This window comes from Salvelinus namaycush, chromosome 32, assembly GCF_016432855.1.
Source record: "Salvelinus namaycush isolate Seneca chromosome 32, SaNama_1.0, whole genome shotgun sequence".
Taxonomy (NCBI): domain Eukaryota; kingdom Metazoa; phylum Chordata; class Actinopteri; order Salmoniformes; family Salmonidae; genus Salvelinus; species Salvelinus namaycush.
Window position 1 is genome coordinate 27,063,696 of NC_052338.1, and position 17,188 is coordinate 27,080,883.

The window sequence follows — 17,188 nt, forward strand, 5'->3', positions numbered from 1 at the left end:
TATAAGCGAGAAAAAAGATACCCCCTCAAACACACCACACACGCACGCACGCAGGGTTGGGTAGGTTACTTTCTAAATGACTTTCCCCTTAAGAGGCATTAGAAGAATACAAAAATGTATGTTACCAATTAAATGACATCTATTGCAGGATAAATCAATGTTAAAGTTTGCATAGCTGGCAATATATGGATGTTAAATTTTACTTTATGGGTTGGTTATGTAGGCTTCTTCTAACCCATCACTTTCTACTACATATAATAATATGGTTAAATTATATCTTTACATTAAAAACCAAAGTCTATCAGAATTCCAGTCATTCCAAAAAAATTTACACCCCTTGATCTTCCAGAATAGGACTTGGAATATGGAAGTATAGATTATTCAAATTGTTTTACCTGAGCAAAACCCCAAAACAAAGGACTTATTAGCCAGCCTTACTCTGTTTGTTGTTTATGATTTTGTTGTCATGGAGGACTGATTGGGCTAGTTGATTTGAGTTGAAAAATAAATGCTGCACTCATGGAATGGCATGCTTTGAGCACTACTGAAAGTGCTATTTACATGTGAAAAATGAATGCCATATGCTGCATTTGCGATAGGCCTATTGTTAACCTTTTTCTTGGTGACATTTTGATATCTTGATAATATGCAGCTGTTTAAAGGACAAATCCACAGATTGAATAATAACTAAACGGTCGCCCCGCCTTTGTTTTGGTAAAATGCGGAGGGATGGGCCTGGAGAAATGTAACCACTCTCAGATTAATAGACAGAGCTATGGATGCAAGGACTGACCATCCACAATATCAGAAGTATTGTTTTAACCATGTTATGAGGCTATACAGTGTTTGTTTACATTTACAGTCTTTACAAACATTGGAATAAAACAAGCCTATATGCTGGGTTCTCATGGAGTGTGACAGTTGAACTAAACTCATGAGGGATTAATAAAGTTATATTATTTAAGAATCAATAGGCCTATGAATTTATTTATTTATTTTGTATCAGCGTGAATTGGATTGAGCAATAAATGCCCCACTTTTATTCCATAGGCTTCAATCCACACAATGCAGCTGTTCCAAGAGTGCATTGTTCACTGGCTGTCCACTGGTTTCAAAAACAATGATTGATAGGCTGCTTAAACTTCTTGAATTCAACCCTGCACACGCTTCCACACACACACACACACACACACACACACACACACACACACACACACACACACACACACACACACACACACACACACACACACACACACTCACACACACACACACACACACACACACACACACACACACACACACACACACACACACACACACACACACACACATCAATCTGACACAATAGTTGTCTGCTCTACTTACAGAGGGCTAGTGGCTCTTCAGGGGCAGTCTCTTATAATGCTGCAAACCCTAAAACAATGTAAGCATTGTTCCTCAATCTGTTTGGGAATAATCAACGGCAAGTGTGCTTAATGTACCGTTTAACCATTTCACCATTATAGATTCTCTGTGGGCCTTCATCACACACGTTTTATCCTCATCATTCATCACATGACAGAGGATAGTGATGTGTTGCATGATAATGTTTTGATGTAGAAGTATGTAATATAAATTAAACATATCGCAAGGTTCCTATTTTAATATGGGTCCTCAACCCATTCTGTTTTTGTTATGATTGATCATTTCAAGAACATGTTTATGGTAAATACGCTGACATAATTTTACCTCCCTGGTCACATGTTCTATCAGCTGTGCACCAGCATATCCGCCTGATTCGCGACTGTTTACAATCAGAAGACAGACAGACCAGAATGGGGAGCCCCGCATGAGCAGAACTGGTAAAACACCCTCACAGTAAACGACAGAATATACAAATTAGTTTTCATTTATTTATTTTTATTGGGAAAAAACTATTGAGTTTGCATGAAGTTGCTATTTTGTTTTGTCTTTATCTAGCTGCATGTCGGAAGTATAGATCTAGGCCTGTGTGCAATGCTCTTGCTAGCCTGCTAACCTGAAGAAATAAAAACAGCGAGACAGTTTGACGATCAAATTCAATTACGAGCCATCAGCAACGTAGTGGCATAATACATTATTTGCTAGCTATTGTAAATATGCATGGTGTTGCTACCTAGTTAAAGACATGTTTGTTGGTCTACCACCATGTTGTTGGAGAACTAACGTTAGCTAGAGTTAGCTGCTAAGTCATGCCAATATTACACACTAACATTGCGGTGAAAATTTGTCTGTTCACCTTTTCTGTAAATAAAGCTATAATCTGTTAACTGTCTATTTACCCTGTGTTCACATTCGGTTGATGCATTTTGAGACATTCAGTTGGCCTCCACTTTTAATCTATTGTTTTCTAGTTAGCTATGCACTAGCCTACCTGTTTTTATTACGTTAGTTGCCAACAGCACTATTGTGACCCAGTATAAGGCATTGATTATATGAGGTAATTGCAGGGCGTTTGCATAGTGCAGTTCAGTCAGGTTGTGTCCAGAACTGTTTTGGTCGGAGGCCAAACAGGAGAGGTCTGTCTAGTGAGAACCGTTCTGTCAGCGTCGACCCTATGATCTCTGATCTCTGAGCGAGGTACGCTGACTGCAGGGAAGCAGCCAGTCTAACCTGTTACTGAAGACATATCTAATCCGTAACTCCTTGTCTGTCCATCCGGATAGTCTACCCAAGCCAAGTTATAGGTGCCGGTTTGGAGAAAAATGTAGGCTCAGACGGTTTCTTTACAGATTTCCACCCATTATACAATCCGAAGGAATGGACAAGGAGTTCCGGATTATAGATATAGCTAGTTATTGTCCAGGCCCCCCTGCCTTGGATCTTTCTAGGACACCCATGTGCAAATGCTACCTAGTCTCTATAGCAGGGGCGTACCTAGAAATTCAGTGTTTTTATTTTTTATTTTAAATAGTCTATTTTACAACCCTGCTCTATAGAGCTAGCTGAGGTGACAGCTGTAGGGAAAACAAATCCCTAGGTAGTGGATAGAAAGAAACCTTAAAAGTAACCAGACTCATGGTTGAAGCTGATTAGTTATGGACATGTACCAAACTGTGCTAGGCTAGGGGCAGTAGGATGTTTCTTGCCTATGATTGTCTTCATACTTTGTTCTTTGTGTTTGCTCCTGATGTGGGGGGGGGGTTGTTTCATGTCTCAAACACTGAGAGACAGAAATCATAGGTCTGAACCCTGGCCTGCTCAGGATCTGTGATAGCCTGTAGGTTGCATCCCCAATGGCACCCTATTCCCTACATAGTGCACTAGTTCCTTTGGGCCCTGGGGGAAAGTAGTGCCCCCTAGTGCCTAGGGAATAGGGTGCCATTTGGGATGGAACATTAGCCTGTGTGTTGGTCTGGGAGCTCCTGTGGACCATGGGACTAGAGGCCCTTACAGCAGTAATATGGAGGTAATTGTGTGCTGAAGTGGAGGCATGTGAGTTTGTTTAACAGGGGTTCTCTCTTCTTCTCTTCCTTTTCACCTAGCATGGAGTTTATGGCACCAGGTCTCTAGTCCTAACTCTTCCTGTCAGCTCCGATCAGAGCAGCTCCTCTCATTGGCCTCTCTCTCTCTCCAATTCAAGGGGCTTTATTAGCATGGGAAACATAGTTAACATTGCCAAAGCAAGTGAAGTAGATAATAAACCATTTTTAAAAAATGAACAGTAAACATTACTCACAGAAGTTCCAAAAGGATAAAGAAATGTTAAATGTTGTGTGTGTATATACAGTGTTGTAATGATGTACAAATAGTTAAAGTACAAAAGGGAAAATAAATAAACATCAATATGGGTTGTATTTACAATGCTGTTTGTTCTTTACTGGTTGCCCTTGTGGCAACAGGTCACAAATATTGCTGCTGTGATGGCACACTGTGGTATTTCACTCAGTAGAAATGGGAGTTTATCAAAATCGGGTTTGTTTTTGAATTTTTTGTGGGTCTGTGTAATCTGAGGGAAATGTGTCTCTAATATGGTCATCCATTTGGCAGGAGGTTAGGAAGTGCAGCTCAGTTTCCACCTCATTTTGTGGGCAGTGTCCAGATAGCCTGTCTTCTCTTAAGATCTCTTCTCTTGAGAGCCAGGTCTGCCTACGGCGGCCTTTCTCAATAGCAAGGCTAGGCTCACTGAGTCTGTACATAGTCAAAGCTTTCCTTAAGTTTGGGTCAGTCCTCTCTGTTTAGGGCCAAATAGCATTCTAGTTTGCTCTGTTTTTTTGTTAATTCTTTCCAATGTGTCAAGTAATTATTTTTGTTTTTTTCATGATTTGGTTTGGTCTGTTTGTGTTTGTGAACAGAGGGTCAGGACCAGCTTGCTTAGGGGCCTCTTCTCCATGTTCATCTCTCTGTAGGTGATGGCTTTGTTATGGAAGGTTTGGGAATCGCTTCCTTTTCGGTGGTTGTAGAATGTAATGTCTCTTTTCTGGATTTTGATAATTAGTGGGTATCTCTCTGAGTTTATTATGAGGAGGATCATAAACATCCTTTCTTTCCTCGTAGGATGACATCAAAGTAGCTTATAGTGTTGGTAGGTAGACAGACTAGTGCTGTCAACAGAACAGCAGGTGATGAGTCTCGGTGTAAGCAGGTGACATATAGTTAGGGCTAGCTAGGCTTACATCCAGAAAGGCTTACAGTTGTAGAGTATTATTTTTGCTGTGTGGGGAGTACTAGGTGATCCACCACCTGGATTCGATCCTATGTAGCAAAATTTGAAATTGGTGTTTATTTATTTTTTTACATCGGCTTAAAGTAGAGACTCAGAGCAACAAAATGGTATATCATACACTACAGTTGAGGAACAATGGGAAAGTAATTCTTCTTTGAAAGTTGATAAACTTGTAACCCCACTTTTGAGAAAATGGCCCTTGAATGTTTTGGTACACCTACTGGAAAGCTCTTATTTGTCTACACCCATTCAGCATTGTTGACACCCTCTTAAACCTTAGTCCCAACCATCTCTTTAAGGATTCACATGTGCGGCCATGTACTAAACAGAGTGAATACGGTAGTCTAGTAAACAACCAAAGATTTTAAGACTAAAAGTAGAATAAAGTAGTAGAGAAAATACACTATCTAGTCCTTGGCCTGTATCCTAATCTGACTTTGGTGCAGGTCATGTTGTTCTTCACATTATCGTCTCTGGTGAACACACACTATATCAAATAAAATCCACGTTTATAGTTTATTTGTCACATGCATGGGATAAAGGTGTAAACGGTACAGTGAAATGGTTACTTGCATAGTAGTCTTTTGTTTAACTTCTTATGGCTGCAGGGGTAGTATTGAGTAGCTTGGATGAAAGGTGCCCATAGTAAACTGCCTGCTCCTCAGTCCCAGTTGCTAATATATGCATATTATTATTATTATTAGTATTGGATAGAAAACACTGAAGTTTCTAAAACTGTTTGATGTCTGTGAGTATAACAGAACTCATATGGCAGGCAAAAACCTGAGAAGAAATCCAAACAGGAAGTGGGAAATCTGAGGTTGGTCGATTTTCAACCCAGCCCCTATTGAATACACACTGGGATATGGATCTGTTTGCACATCTGTTACGGCTTCCAATAGATGTCAACAGTCTGTAGAACCTTGTCTGATGCCTCTACTGTGAAGTGGGGCCGAAGGAGACAGGAATTAGTCAGGTCTGCCATGAGGTGACCATGCTCTGACCATGCGCGTTCACACGAGAGGGAGCTCTGTTCCATCGCACATCTGTAGTCAATGGTATTCTCCGGTTGGAACGTTATTCAAGATTTATGTTAACATTCTAAAGATTGATTCAATACATCGTTTGACATGTTTCTACTGACTGTTACGGAACTTTTTGACATTTCGTCTGCTTTTAGTGAACGCGTTTCCAGACTTTGGATTTGTTTACCAAACATGCTAACAAAAATAGCTATTTGGACATAAATGATGTACATTACCAAACAAAACAAACATTTATTGTGGAAATGGGAGTGCATTACGACGAAGATCAGCAAAGGTAAGTGAAGATTTATAATACTATTTATGAGTTTTGTTGACTGCACAATTTGGCGGGTACTGTCCTTTTGGGTAACAAAACTGTCCTTTTGTGGCTGAACGCTGTTCTCAAATTATTGAATATTGTGCTTTTGCCGTAAAGCTTTTTGAAATCTGACACAGCGGTTGCATTAACTTCTCTAGGGTAGGGGGCAGCATTTTCACGTTTGGATGAAAAGCATACATAAATTCAACTGCCAGTTACTCATCCCCAGGAGATAAGATATGCATATTATTAGTAGATTTGGATAGAAAACACTCTGAAGTTTCTAAAACTGTTTGAATCATGTCTGTGAGTATAACAGAACTTATTTAGGAGGCAAAACCCCGAGGACAAATCATTCAGATTTTTTTTTTTTTTTGAGGTCACTGTCTTTTCAATGAGATTTCATTGGGAAACCAGATTTCTAAGCGAATTGCTTGCAGTTCCTACGGCTTCCACTAGATGTCAACAGTCATGAGAAATAGGTTGAGGTTATTCCTTTGTGTGATGACGAAATACGGCCATCTTGAAGTCGAGGCACTCCAGGTGTCCTGGACATGCGCTTCAATCAAACAGAAGGCATGCTACATATCGTTTTAATCCTGTATTGAACACATATCATCCCGTCTTCAATTTTATCAATTATTAACGTTAAATACCTAAAGTTTTATTACAAAAGTAGTTTGACATTTTTTGGCAAAGTTTACAGGTAACCTTTGAGATATTTTGTCGTCACGTTTGAGCACGTTGGAATTGGTGTTTTTCTGGATCAAACGCGCCAAATAAATGGACATTTTGGATATATATAGACGGAATTAATCGAACAAAAGGACTATTTGTGATGTTTATGGGACATATTGGAGTGCCAACAACAGAAGCTTGTCAAAGGTAAGGCATGAATTATATTTTTATTTCTGCGCCTGCTGGGTTGAAATGTTTTCTCTCTTTTGTTTACTATGGTGCTATGCTCAGATAATAGCATCGTATGCTTTCGCTGTAAAGCCTATTTGAAATTGGACACTTTGGTGGGATTAACAACAAGATTACCTTTAAAATGGTATAAGATACATGTATGTTTGAGGAATTTTAATTATGAGATTTCTGTTTGAATTTGGCGCCCTGCACTTTCACTGGCTGTTGTCATATCATCCCGTTAACGGGATTGCAGCCATAAGAAGTTAAACATCTAGCTATCTAAACAATTAACCATAATCCCAACTCATACTACCACGCATGAAACTGCAGGTAGCTAAAGATAACGAACTAGGTTCAATGTTAGCTAGCTAGCTAATATTAGGCTAACTAGCAATGCAAATAGATTTGAGATACGAATAATATTACTAATCAGATCATACACGTAACGTTAGCTAGTGAGCGAGCCAGCTAACGTTAGCTAGCTAACAGTACGCTTTAACTTGCAATGAAATTGACTTTCTGACAAAATTAGAAATTTATAATATCTGAAAATGTAGCTAGACTTCCCCGTCTATGTGGATGACCGCTTCTCTGTCATGGATGCCGTAGTTGCCATTTGTTTGCAAATGTAATCCGGAGACGTGTGTTTTATACAACAGCCTCCTGTGTTCTCTTTTCGAGACTCCACATTTGGCAATCATCTCTCAGCTTCCACTGATTTAAAAACTCGGTCAACTTGTTCGTAACAACCACTGTTGATCACTGTTTCTTCTGACGACAGTGATGGGAAGACTACAGTGTCTGGTTCAATGAAATGTTTTTACCTAAAATCAGGGATTTCGTCATGTGATTCATTTTCAGCATGGAACGATCGTCAAAAGTAGTCCATCACAACGTTTTCCCACTGATCTTTGTCTATAGTGCTATTAACTTCAGGGCAGCAATGGAACACATTTTTTTCAGTTCTTAATGATATCTTAAAAAAACAAAACGCTTTAGAGGATTATCCACACGTACTGAGCAGCTCATGTTAAAGACAGAAGCATGCTACATGGCAGACAAATCCAAACTCATCTCTTGGCCTGTCCAGGCCATCCATTATCTCAGCCGATCATGGCTAGCGGGAAGGTTCCTGTATTCTTCTGTGGATAAACCAACTAGGCTCTTAATTTAACCATGTTATTTGTATTTACAGATGGCATACACGTTTGTTATTAAGGCACATGAAGGTCACATGTTCCAGAATGCATTTCTGTTAAAAGAAAAAAGCATTTAAAATCACTTAAAATGCCTCTTGTGATGTGCGACTTACGCCCTAGCTTCTTGAAACAGGTTACACTAGGCAGACTGAAAGGAAGGTCCTAAACAGGGATAGTCCTTGTGGTGTAGGTTTTGCGTTTCTCAGAGCAAAGACTAGATGTTACTTGACCTCCTCAGCAAACCACTTGATTGGTTCAGTCTTCAATTTCTCGAACGCAATCTGTATAGACTACATCCACTAAGATGGACCCTCAGTCACATGAAAGTCGTAGTCTTCTATACTAGCACTGAAGTACCCTGCTCTTTCTGTTGTTCCTCAGTATATTCTGCTGTTGTCTCCAGTGTTGTCAGAATTCAGAATGTCAAGTTTATCTGCTGTTCTACAGCAACATAATCAGACTGACTGAAAGCAGAAGAAGGTCTTTATGGCTCTGGGCAGAAACTACACAGCCTCTCTGTCTAGCTCAGTTTATATCCAATTTGTTTTCTACCATTTCAGGTCTTCCAAGTCCTCAATCTTTCTTTTAATTGGAGTGGAGAGGGAGGGAGAGGGACTTCACCTCTTCACAGCAGGCATGAAGTGCTGTTTACAGTAAAGAGGAAGTGAATCATTATGTTGGTCTATTAATCTCCCTGAGGGAATGAAAGTGTAGCTTTATGTATTTCACTTGCATTTCTCATTTTATTTTGTAAGGTGTTTGTCTAATTTAGCTATCTGTTTCTGTAATGTGTTGTCATACGCTGTACAAACGACTACATAAGGCTAATTATTGTTTCTGGGCTGCTGGCTGGGATCATGTAGAGGTCAGGACGAGGACTCTAATGTGTGTCGTAATAATGTCTGTTAATGGCTCAGACTATCCTCATTCCCCAATGTCTGGATCGTATTCATTAGTGCACACTGTAGCAAAACATTTTTTGCAATGGAAAAACAACAAGTTCTTCTTATTGGACAAGTTCAGGTTTCCCTGTTTCTGTCTGTTTTGTTACGTTTGGTACCTAGTGGATACAGCAAAGTTTTCCCCACAAAAGTGGGATTTAGTGGGCCTTGTTTCAGTATGCTAAATCACAGGCAAGTATCTAATTCCAGGACATGCTTGTAGATAGCAATGTAAAGTTATTTACCCATTGGTTTATGAATGTATTCCGTTATGTATTTATTTGATTACATAAAAGATGAATGTGGTGAACTATTGAAGTATCTTCTTGCGATATGTGGTATGCAGTAGTTAATTTGCGTTGATTATTGCACTGAGAAGTTTGTCGTTATTGTTACAGAAAAGGAGTTGACGCTGAAATATAACTTGAGAATAGAAGATGATAGTTTAACCAAAATATCCCACAAGACCTAGAATTGCCTTCATGTGTATCCCACAACAAAGGTTCACTGTTATTAGCAAACTTTTCTTTGATGAATTTAAGCTAAATTCCTGGGCTTAACTTCCCATGGTAAATTCCGGAACGTTTCCGACCCTTTGCAACCCTAGTTATAGTTCATATAAGGAAATCAGTGAATTTAAATAAATCAATTAGACCCTAATCTATGGATTCCACGTAACTGGGAATACAGATATGCATCTGGTCACGTATACTTAAAAAAATAAAAAATAAATGTATGTAAAGGCGTGGATCAGAACTAGTCAGTATCTGGTGTGACCACCATACACGCTGTCTACTAGCTGCTCGGTACAGTTAACCTGGGATTGATCCATGAAGAGCACACTTCTCCAGTGGCCATTGAAGGTGAGCATTTTCCCGCTGAGGTCGGGGCCCTACATTCTAGAACAGCCAGGTCAAGACCCTGTGAGGACGACCAGCACACACATGAGCTTCCCTGAGACTGTTTCTGATAGTTTGTGCAGAAATTCTTTGGTTGTGCAAACCCAGTTTCACCAGCTGTCCGGGCAGCTTGTCTCAGACGATCCCGCAGGTGAAGAAGCTGGATGTGGAGGTCCTGGGCTGGCGTGGTTACACGTGGTTGAGAGGCCGGTTGGATGTACTGTCATTCTCAAAAACGTCATTGGAGGCGGCTTAGATAAATGAACATTCAATTCTCTGACAACAGCTCTGCTGGACATTCCTGCAGTCAGCATGCCGATTGCACTCTCCCTCAACTTGAGGCATTATGTTGCGTTACAAAACTGCACATTTTAGGTTGGCCTTTTTATTGTCCCCAGCATAATTTGCAGCTGTGTAATGATCATGCTGTTTAATCAGCTACTTGATATGCCACACCTGTCAGGTGGATGAATTATCTTGGGAAAGGAGAAATGTTCACTAGCAGGGATGTGAACACATTTGTGCACAATTTGAGAGAAAAAAGCTTTTTGATCTTTTATTTCAGCTCATGAAACAACACTTTTTACATGCATTTATATTTTTGTTCAGTATAGTTGTTAAATTTTCTAAATATTGAAATTGGAACTCCCCCCCCCCCCCTTTAATAATGGTTTGGTTGGTCTCTATTGGGCCATTGAAGATGAAGACAGTCATCTTACATGATTAGAGGACCTTGAGATGCTGGAACTGCTGCACTGCTAGTAGCTTCTGTTACATGTTCTGATTCTTCTGTAAAAATCCAATTGACATGAAACGTACACAGCCCGTGACCTGACAGTGGCCTGACAGTGGGCAGTCATAGAGTTTGAGGAACTAGACGATCAGGCACGTCTGAAACACGTCAAACAATTTTCATAATCCATTCTAGTTCAAAATGAGGAAACGCAACCCATTATTATTTACCTATTCACAGCATCTCTCATTGGAGATTAGTTCTAATTATTTAATGGGATAATGCCTTTTTAAAAGGGTTAGAAAAAACCCCTGAAATGACTTAAAGAAGGCATTAGTCTTTGTGAAGAACAGATGTTGCCGAGGCAAACGGGAGCATGCATTATGCATATAAAATGATTTATTTTGGTAGTGTGCACGGCTGATTTATCGAAGCCCCGTTCCATGCGCCTCGTTAATGGGTTTAAGGAGATGCCTTTTGTAAAGGTGATTTCCATAATTAATAAAGGGACATACATAATGCGCTGCTGCAGTGGAAGGAGGCATGCGTTATGTAGGCTAGGTCTAACGTGTGTACACACCAACACATTGATAACCTGCGAGGCCTATCAATGATAAAGAACACAGGAGGACTTGTTTAACCTAAATAAGATAAACAGGGTTTATTGAGGATGATATAAAATGTTGGTGTCTTTTGATGAAAGACATGTTGTGGTTTAGGCTAGTTCTGGAATAGAACTGCTCGATGGCCTATCGTATTATGTGAAACGTCATGATTTTTCTCTTTTGGTACTGTAGGACTGTAGTCTGATTTCCATGGCGTTGTAGTGTCAATATTTGTCACATCTCCCACATAGCGCTGTCAGTGTGAACATTCCCTGGGCTATCCTTGTTCCCTACTTTCTCCATGGAAGTGGTTGTTTTTGTGCACAAGTCACTCTGATTAGTATGTTTTCATTTGCATACACATTGTCATGTCAATTTACATAATGTTATTTTCCACTTCTTGTTCTTGTCCAATCTGTTTTGTTAGTGTAGGCTGTCAGCAATGTTTGAAAGCCACTCGGCACACATTACAGTAGTCTAAACTCCATGCAGCAACGAACTCAGTCATCAGATCTATCAGTTCCTCCTTCACTATTGTCTTGTTGAATTCCCTTCTAGTATTGTCTTGTTGAATTCCCTTGGTGTGATCTCAGTACTCAGGGATAGAGAAATACTAAGACTGCTTTTTTTGTTTTTGATCTTTGATTTCTCTTTTTGTCCTGCGTGTCCCTCTGTGTTGTTTCTCTCAGATAAACCTTCATCTGTCGTGAGTCTAAGCTGAGGAGAAACACATTGTTGTGACTGTAAGTACTGACATGGAACAAAGACAAAAAAGCCTAGGCCTGAAGCTTAATTGGATAAGAATATTCCCATTTTATACTGTTCTGTTTTTAATTGCTCAACTAAACTTCCTCCCACTCTTTCTATTATCAGATAAATCCTCCTGTTCTTGCTCTGTGGTGTGTTCAGTTACTCTATGGTAATTTTTTTTTTTTACTGCTGCAGTCATCTGTTTTTTCTGGATTAAAAAGGGGCTTAGGTGGTGGGCGTGGTAGGGGGTATGGCAATGGGTGTAATTTTAGAACATTTTATCTTGGTGTTTTAGCATTTTTAAACAAATTTCCTGCAATTCTCAGTTTCTCCTTGGAGCAGAGATGTATTTTTGCAGTTTTAAGGTTTTGCCATTCACCTGACATTTTGCCATTCAGCTGACAGAAAATGTAGCAGTTTTAAAGCTAATTTCCAGGGATTCTACACATTCTGCCATGGAGCTGAAATAATTTGTAAAGATAATTTCCTGCAGTTCTATGCATTTTGCCATAGCTAATGCTGTGTTCTTTTGCTCAAAGGGAAACTTCACAAGTATTCAACTTCATAGTCATCTCCAGCACCAGCTCAACATATGTGAAAATGATGCGTTTTTATGTATGTAGTAGAAAAGATGGAGGAAGATAAGTGTTTTTAATGACATCATCAGTGTGCATCATGTGATTTTTGACCAATTGTGAGTAGGCATTGCCTACTAATTGGTTGATGTCATTGGAAACACTTAACTTTCTTTTATATTTTTTACTACAAAATATAGAAACGTGCCATTTCACATATGTTGATGTTGGGCTGGTGCTGAAGCTGAGAAATTGTGAAATTTCCGTTTAACAAAATCAATACTATTAAATCGTTTTGGTAAAGTTCTATTCCCTGACTGTCTAGATTTTATTTTGATGACTATTAGTGCTCAAAGATTATTTTTATCAAAATGCTATACTGTAGGTCTATAATCTTTTCTACATACTTTATCTAGTTTTAGTCGTTTAAGTTTACACAAAGCGTTTTTTTGTTTGTTTGGACTGTTTTGGATTGTTTGTCGGTACCGAAAACCGCTTAGGCGGCCTGCCCAAGGCTTTCTATGGTAGAAAAATCCCTGCATCCTACTCTCGTTCTTGTTCTGTGGTACACGGGTAGTTCTAACCCCTCCTGTTGTTCTCATCACAGGTTCTGTTGGGTGGTGGTCATGCAGCACCCTAACTTTGAGACCCACCACCCTCTCCAGCCAGAGGGAGAGCAGGAGACTGGTTTTGACCCGCTCCACAACTTAAACCGGAATCTCAGCCGTGGTGAGTCGACATTTACAACCCATTCATTAAGGATTTATTAACATGTTATAAGTCTTATCATCTCGGAGGCTTAATTAAGCTCTTCTGAATATGAAAAGTTAATATCTAGTAATGTGGGGAAAAGTCGATAGTTACTTCTGTATGATAGTATATCGATATGACACCTAGTATAGATTAGTAAAATATATACAGTACCACTCAAGTTTGGACACACCTACACATTCAAGGGCTTTTCTTTATTTTTACTTTTTTCTACATTGTAAACTCAGCAGAAAAAGAAACGTCCTCTCACTGTCAACTGTGTTTATTTTCAGCAAACTTAACATGTGTAAATATTTGTATGAACATAACAAGATTCAACAACTGAGACATAAACTGATCAAGTTCCACAGACATGTGACTAACAGAAATTGAATAATGTGTCTCTGAACAAAGAGGGGGTCAAAATCAAAAGTAAGTAAGTATCTGGTGTGGCCACCAGCTGCATTAAGTACTGCAGTGCATCTCCTCCTCATGGACTGCACCAGATTTGCCAGTTCTTGCTGTGAGATGTTACCCCACTCTTCCACAAAGGCACCTGCAAGTTTCCGGACATTTCTGGGGGGAATGGCCCTAGCCCTCACCCTCCGACCCAACAGGTCCCCAGACGTGCTCAATGGGATTGAGATCTGGGCTCTTCGCTGGCCATGGCAGAACACTGACATTCCTGTCTTGCAGGAAATCATGCACAGAACGAGCAATATGGCTGGTGGAAATGTTATGCTGGAGGTCATGTCAAGATGAGCCTGCAGGAAGGGTACCACATGAGGGAGGAGGATGTCTTTCCTGTAACGTACAGCGTTGAGATTGCCTGCAATGACAACAAGCTCAGTCCGATGATGCTGTGACACACCGCCCCAGACGATGACGGACCCTCCACCTCCAAATCGATCCCGCTCCAGAGTACAGGCCTCGGTGTAACGCTCATTCCTTCAACGATAAACGTGAATCACCCCTGGTGAGACAAAACCACGACTTGTCAGTGAAGAGCACTTTTTGCCAGTCCTGTCTGGTCCAGCGACGGTGGGTTTGTCCCCATAAGAGACGACGTTGCCGATGATGTAAGGCAGGTCCTCACCAGACAACAGGCCTACAAGCCCTCATTCCAGCCTCTGTCCACAATATGCTGAGAGTCTGAGCACTGATGGAGGGATTTTTCGTTCCTGGTGTAACTCGGGCAGTTGTTGCCATCCTGTACCTGTCCCGCAGGTGTGATGTTTGAATGTACCGATCCTGTGCAGGTGTTACATGTGGTCTGCAACTGCGAGGACGATCAGCTGTCCGTTCTGTCTCCCTGTAGCGCTGTCTTAGGCGTTTCACAGTATGGACCTTGCAATGTATTGCCTTGTCCACATCTGCAGTCCTCATGCCTGCTTGCAGCATGCCTAAGGCACGTTCACACAGATGAGCAGGGACCCTGGGCATCTTTCTTTTTGTTTTTCAGAGTCAGTAGAAAGGCCTCTTTAGTGTCCTAAGTTTTCATAACTGTGACCTTAATTGCCTACCGTCTGTAAGCTATTAGTGTCTTAACGACCGTTCCACAGGTGCATGTTCATTTAATTGTTTATGGGTCATTGAACAATCATGGGAAACGGTGTTTAACTTCTCTATGGTAGGTGAGACGCTAACGTCCCACCAGGCCAACATCCAGTGAAACTGCAGAGAGCTAACATTCTAAATACACCATTCGTTATATTAAACATTCTTGTAAATACATGTATCTGACATCATTTAAAAGATAAACCCTTTACAATGAAGATCTGAGAAGTTATTTGGATTTCACGAATTCTCTTTGAAAGACAGGGTCCTGAAAAAGGGACGTTTCTGTTTTTGCTGAGTTTATAAGAAAACATGCCTTCGTCAGAAAAGGGTGCATTGATCAAGTATTCAAACATCCATTATGTTGGAGCTGAGCTTCACTGTTCCACATCATTGGTGTCTATAGCGCCTTCTAGTGGCTGCATGTTTAATGCTTTTCATAAAATGTGTGTTTAACAGGAGGATCTCTGGATAGTAGCACTTTGTCTGAGTCCACTTTCCTCTCCTACAGGTAATGTGTGTGTGTGTGTGTGTGTGTGTGTGTGTCTGTGATTTATGTTTTGGTCCACGTCACAGCCAGATCTAATTCTCTGCTTATTCCATATTAGATTAAATCAAATTGGAGAGGGCTGAAAACTCACTAAAACCTCTTCTCATCTCTCTCATTACTGCCCTCCCTCTAAAGGAAAGAATGGGATGACTTGTTTCTGAACAGTAATTACCTGACCAGGATCCGGCAGGCAGGCATCAACGGTCGATTGCGGAGCAGCCGATTCCGCAGTGTGTGCTGGAAGGTAAATCAGTCACAGACAAACATGGCTCTTGGGTGTCTGAAGGTAGTTCTACCATGTGAGTCCTGTGTGTTGTCTTCTAGTTGTACCTGGAGGTCCTTCCTGAAGATAAGAGTCAATGGATCAACAAGACCAAGGAGTTACGATCCCAGTACGAGAAGATCAAAGAGACAGTGAGTTGGTGTGTGTGTTTGTGTCATGCGTTCACTTGTTCCTGTGCCTGCTCGTTTGGGTGAGCATCAACTCCTACTTTTTACTCTGTCTGTGTGTGTGCCAGCCACTGACCACCTCTCCTCCTCTCAGCACATCACCAACCCCCGTAAGGCTGCAGGCCAGCAGGACTTGGTGGTCAACAACCCACTCTCACAGGACGAGGGGGTAGGTGTAGCCTCATAGTCTCTCTAGATACAACTCTTTATCCAGAACAGTGGGAATGTAAACATCTAAATAACTCTATCACAGGACTAAGGGGGTGTCCCTGTTGTAAATACCTACTTATTATAATACCTTTATGATGATATGTATACAGGTAACTGACAAAATAATGTAAAGCCGGATATAAAGTAGATTGCTTCCACACAGGTGTGTTTCCTGAGTTAACTAAGCAATTAACATCCCATCATGTTTAAGGTCAATAAAATGCTGGATATTATTTAGCGAACCATGGCTATGCCCCCATAGGATGACAATGCCCCAACCCACATGGCACAAGATGTGCCTGAATGGTTTGTTGAGCATGAAAACTATGTAAGCCATATGCCGTGGCCATCTGAGTCACCAGATCTCAACCCAATTGAACACTTATGTTTTCCACCTCCATCAACATTTCTCGTGGACGAATGGTGTCATATCTCTACGATATAGGTCCAGACACTTGTAGAATCTAGATGCATTAAAGCTGTTCCGGCTCGTTGTGGCCCAACACCCTATTAAGACACTTTATGTTGGGGTTTCCTTTATTTTGTAATTTACCTATATGTCCTTGTATTGACCCCAATGGGGAATGGGAACCGTGTACAACATGTCACCTAACAGAACAAACTCTGAAGCTAGGTGGGGGGCGATCAATTCACAGATGGTGTCCAGGGCACAGCTGGGAGCTGAGGGGGGTCGGTAGCAGTGAGAGACTTATTTCTGGAGAGATTAATTTTTAAAATTAGAAGTTCGAACTGTTTGGGCATAGACCTGGAAAGTATGACAGAACTTTGCAGGCTATCTCTGCAGTAGATTGCAACTCCTCCCCCTTTGGCAGTTCTATCTTGACGGAAAGTGTTATAGTTGGGTATGGAAATCTCAGAATTTTTGGTGGCCTTCCTAAGCCAGGATTCAGACACGGCAAGGACATCAGGGTTGGCAGAGTGTGCTAAAGCAGTGAGTAAAACAAACTTAGGGAGGAGGCTTCTGATGTTGACATGCATGAAACCAAGGCTTTTTCGATCACAGAA

At 40.7% G+C, this 17,188-nt stretch overlaps 1 protein-coding gene across 4 annotated transcripts in view; it reads left to right on the top strand.

Annotated features, from left to right (window-relative positions):
* The first annotated feature begins 1,764 nt into the window (after window positions 1-1,764).
* Window positions 1,765-17,188, top strand: part of LOC120026982 (TBC1 domain family member 5-like) — a 38,259-nt gene continuing 22,835 nt past the window's right edge. The window contains exons 1-8 of one of the 4 annotated variants that reach the window (XM_038971806.1): window positions 1,765-1,844; window positions 12,010-12,063; window positions 12,194-12,239; window positions 13,253-13,374; window positions 15,412-15,463; window positions 15,638-15,746; window positions 15,827-15,916; window positions 16,047-16,121. In XM_038971806.1, coding sequence (XP_038827734.1) covers window positions 13,272-13,374; window positions 15,412-15,463; window positions 15,638-15,746; window positions 15,827-15,916; window positions 16,047-16,121 — 429 coding nt within the window. In that variant the 5' untranslated portion in view covers window positions 1,765-1,844; window positions 12,010-12,063; window positions 12,194-12,239; window positions 13,253-13,271. Of the gene's footprint in view, window positions 1,845-12,009; window positions 12,064-12,193; window positions 12,240-13,252; window positions 13,375-15,411; window positions 15,464-15,637; window positions 15,747-15,826; window positions 15,925-16,046; window positions 16,122-17,188 lie in introns of those variants that run through there. The other 3 variants (XM_038971805.1, XM_038971807.1, XM_038971808.1) reach the window with 3 other exon arrangements.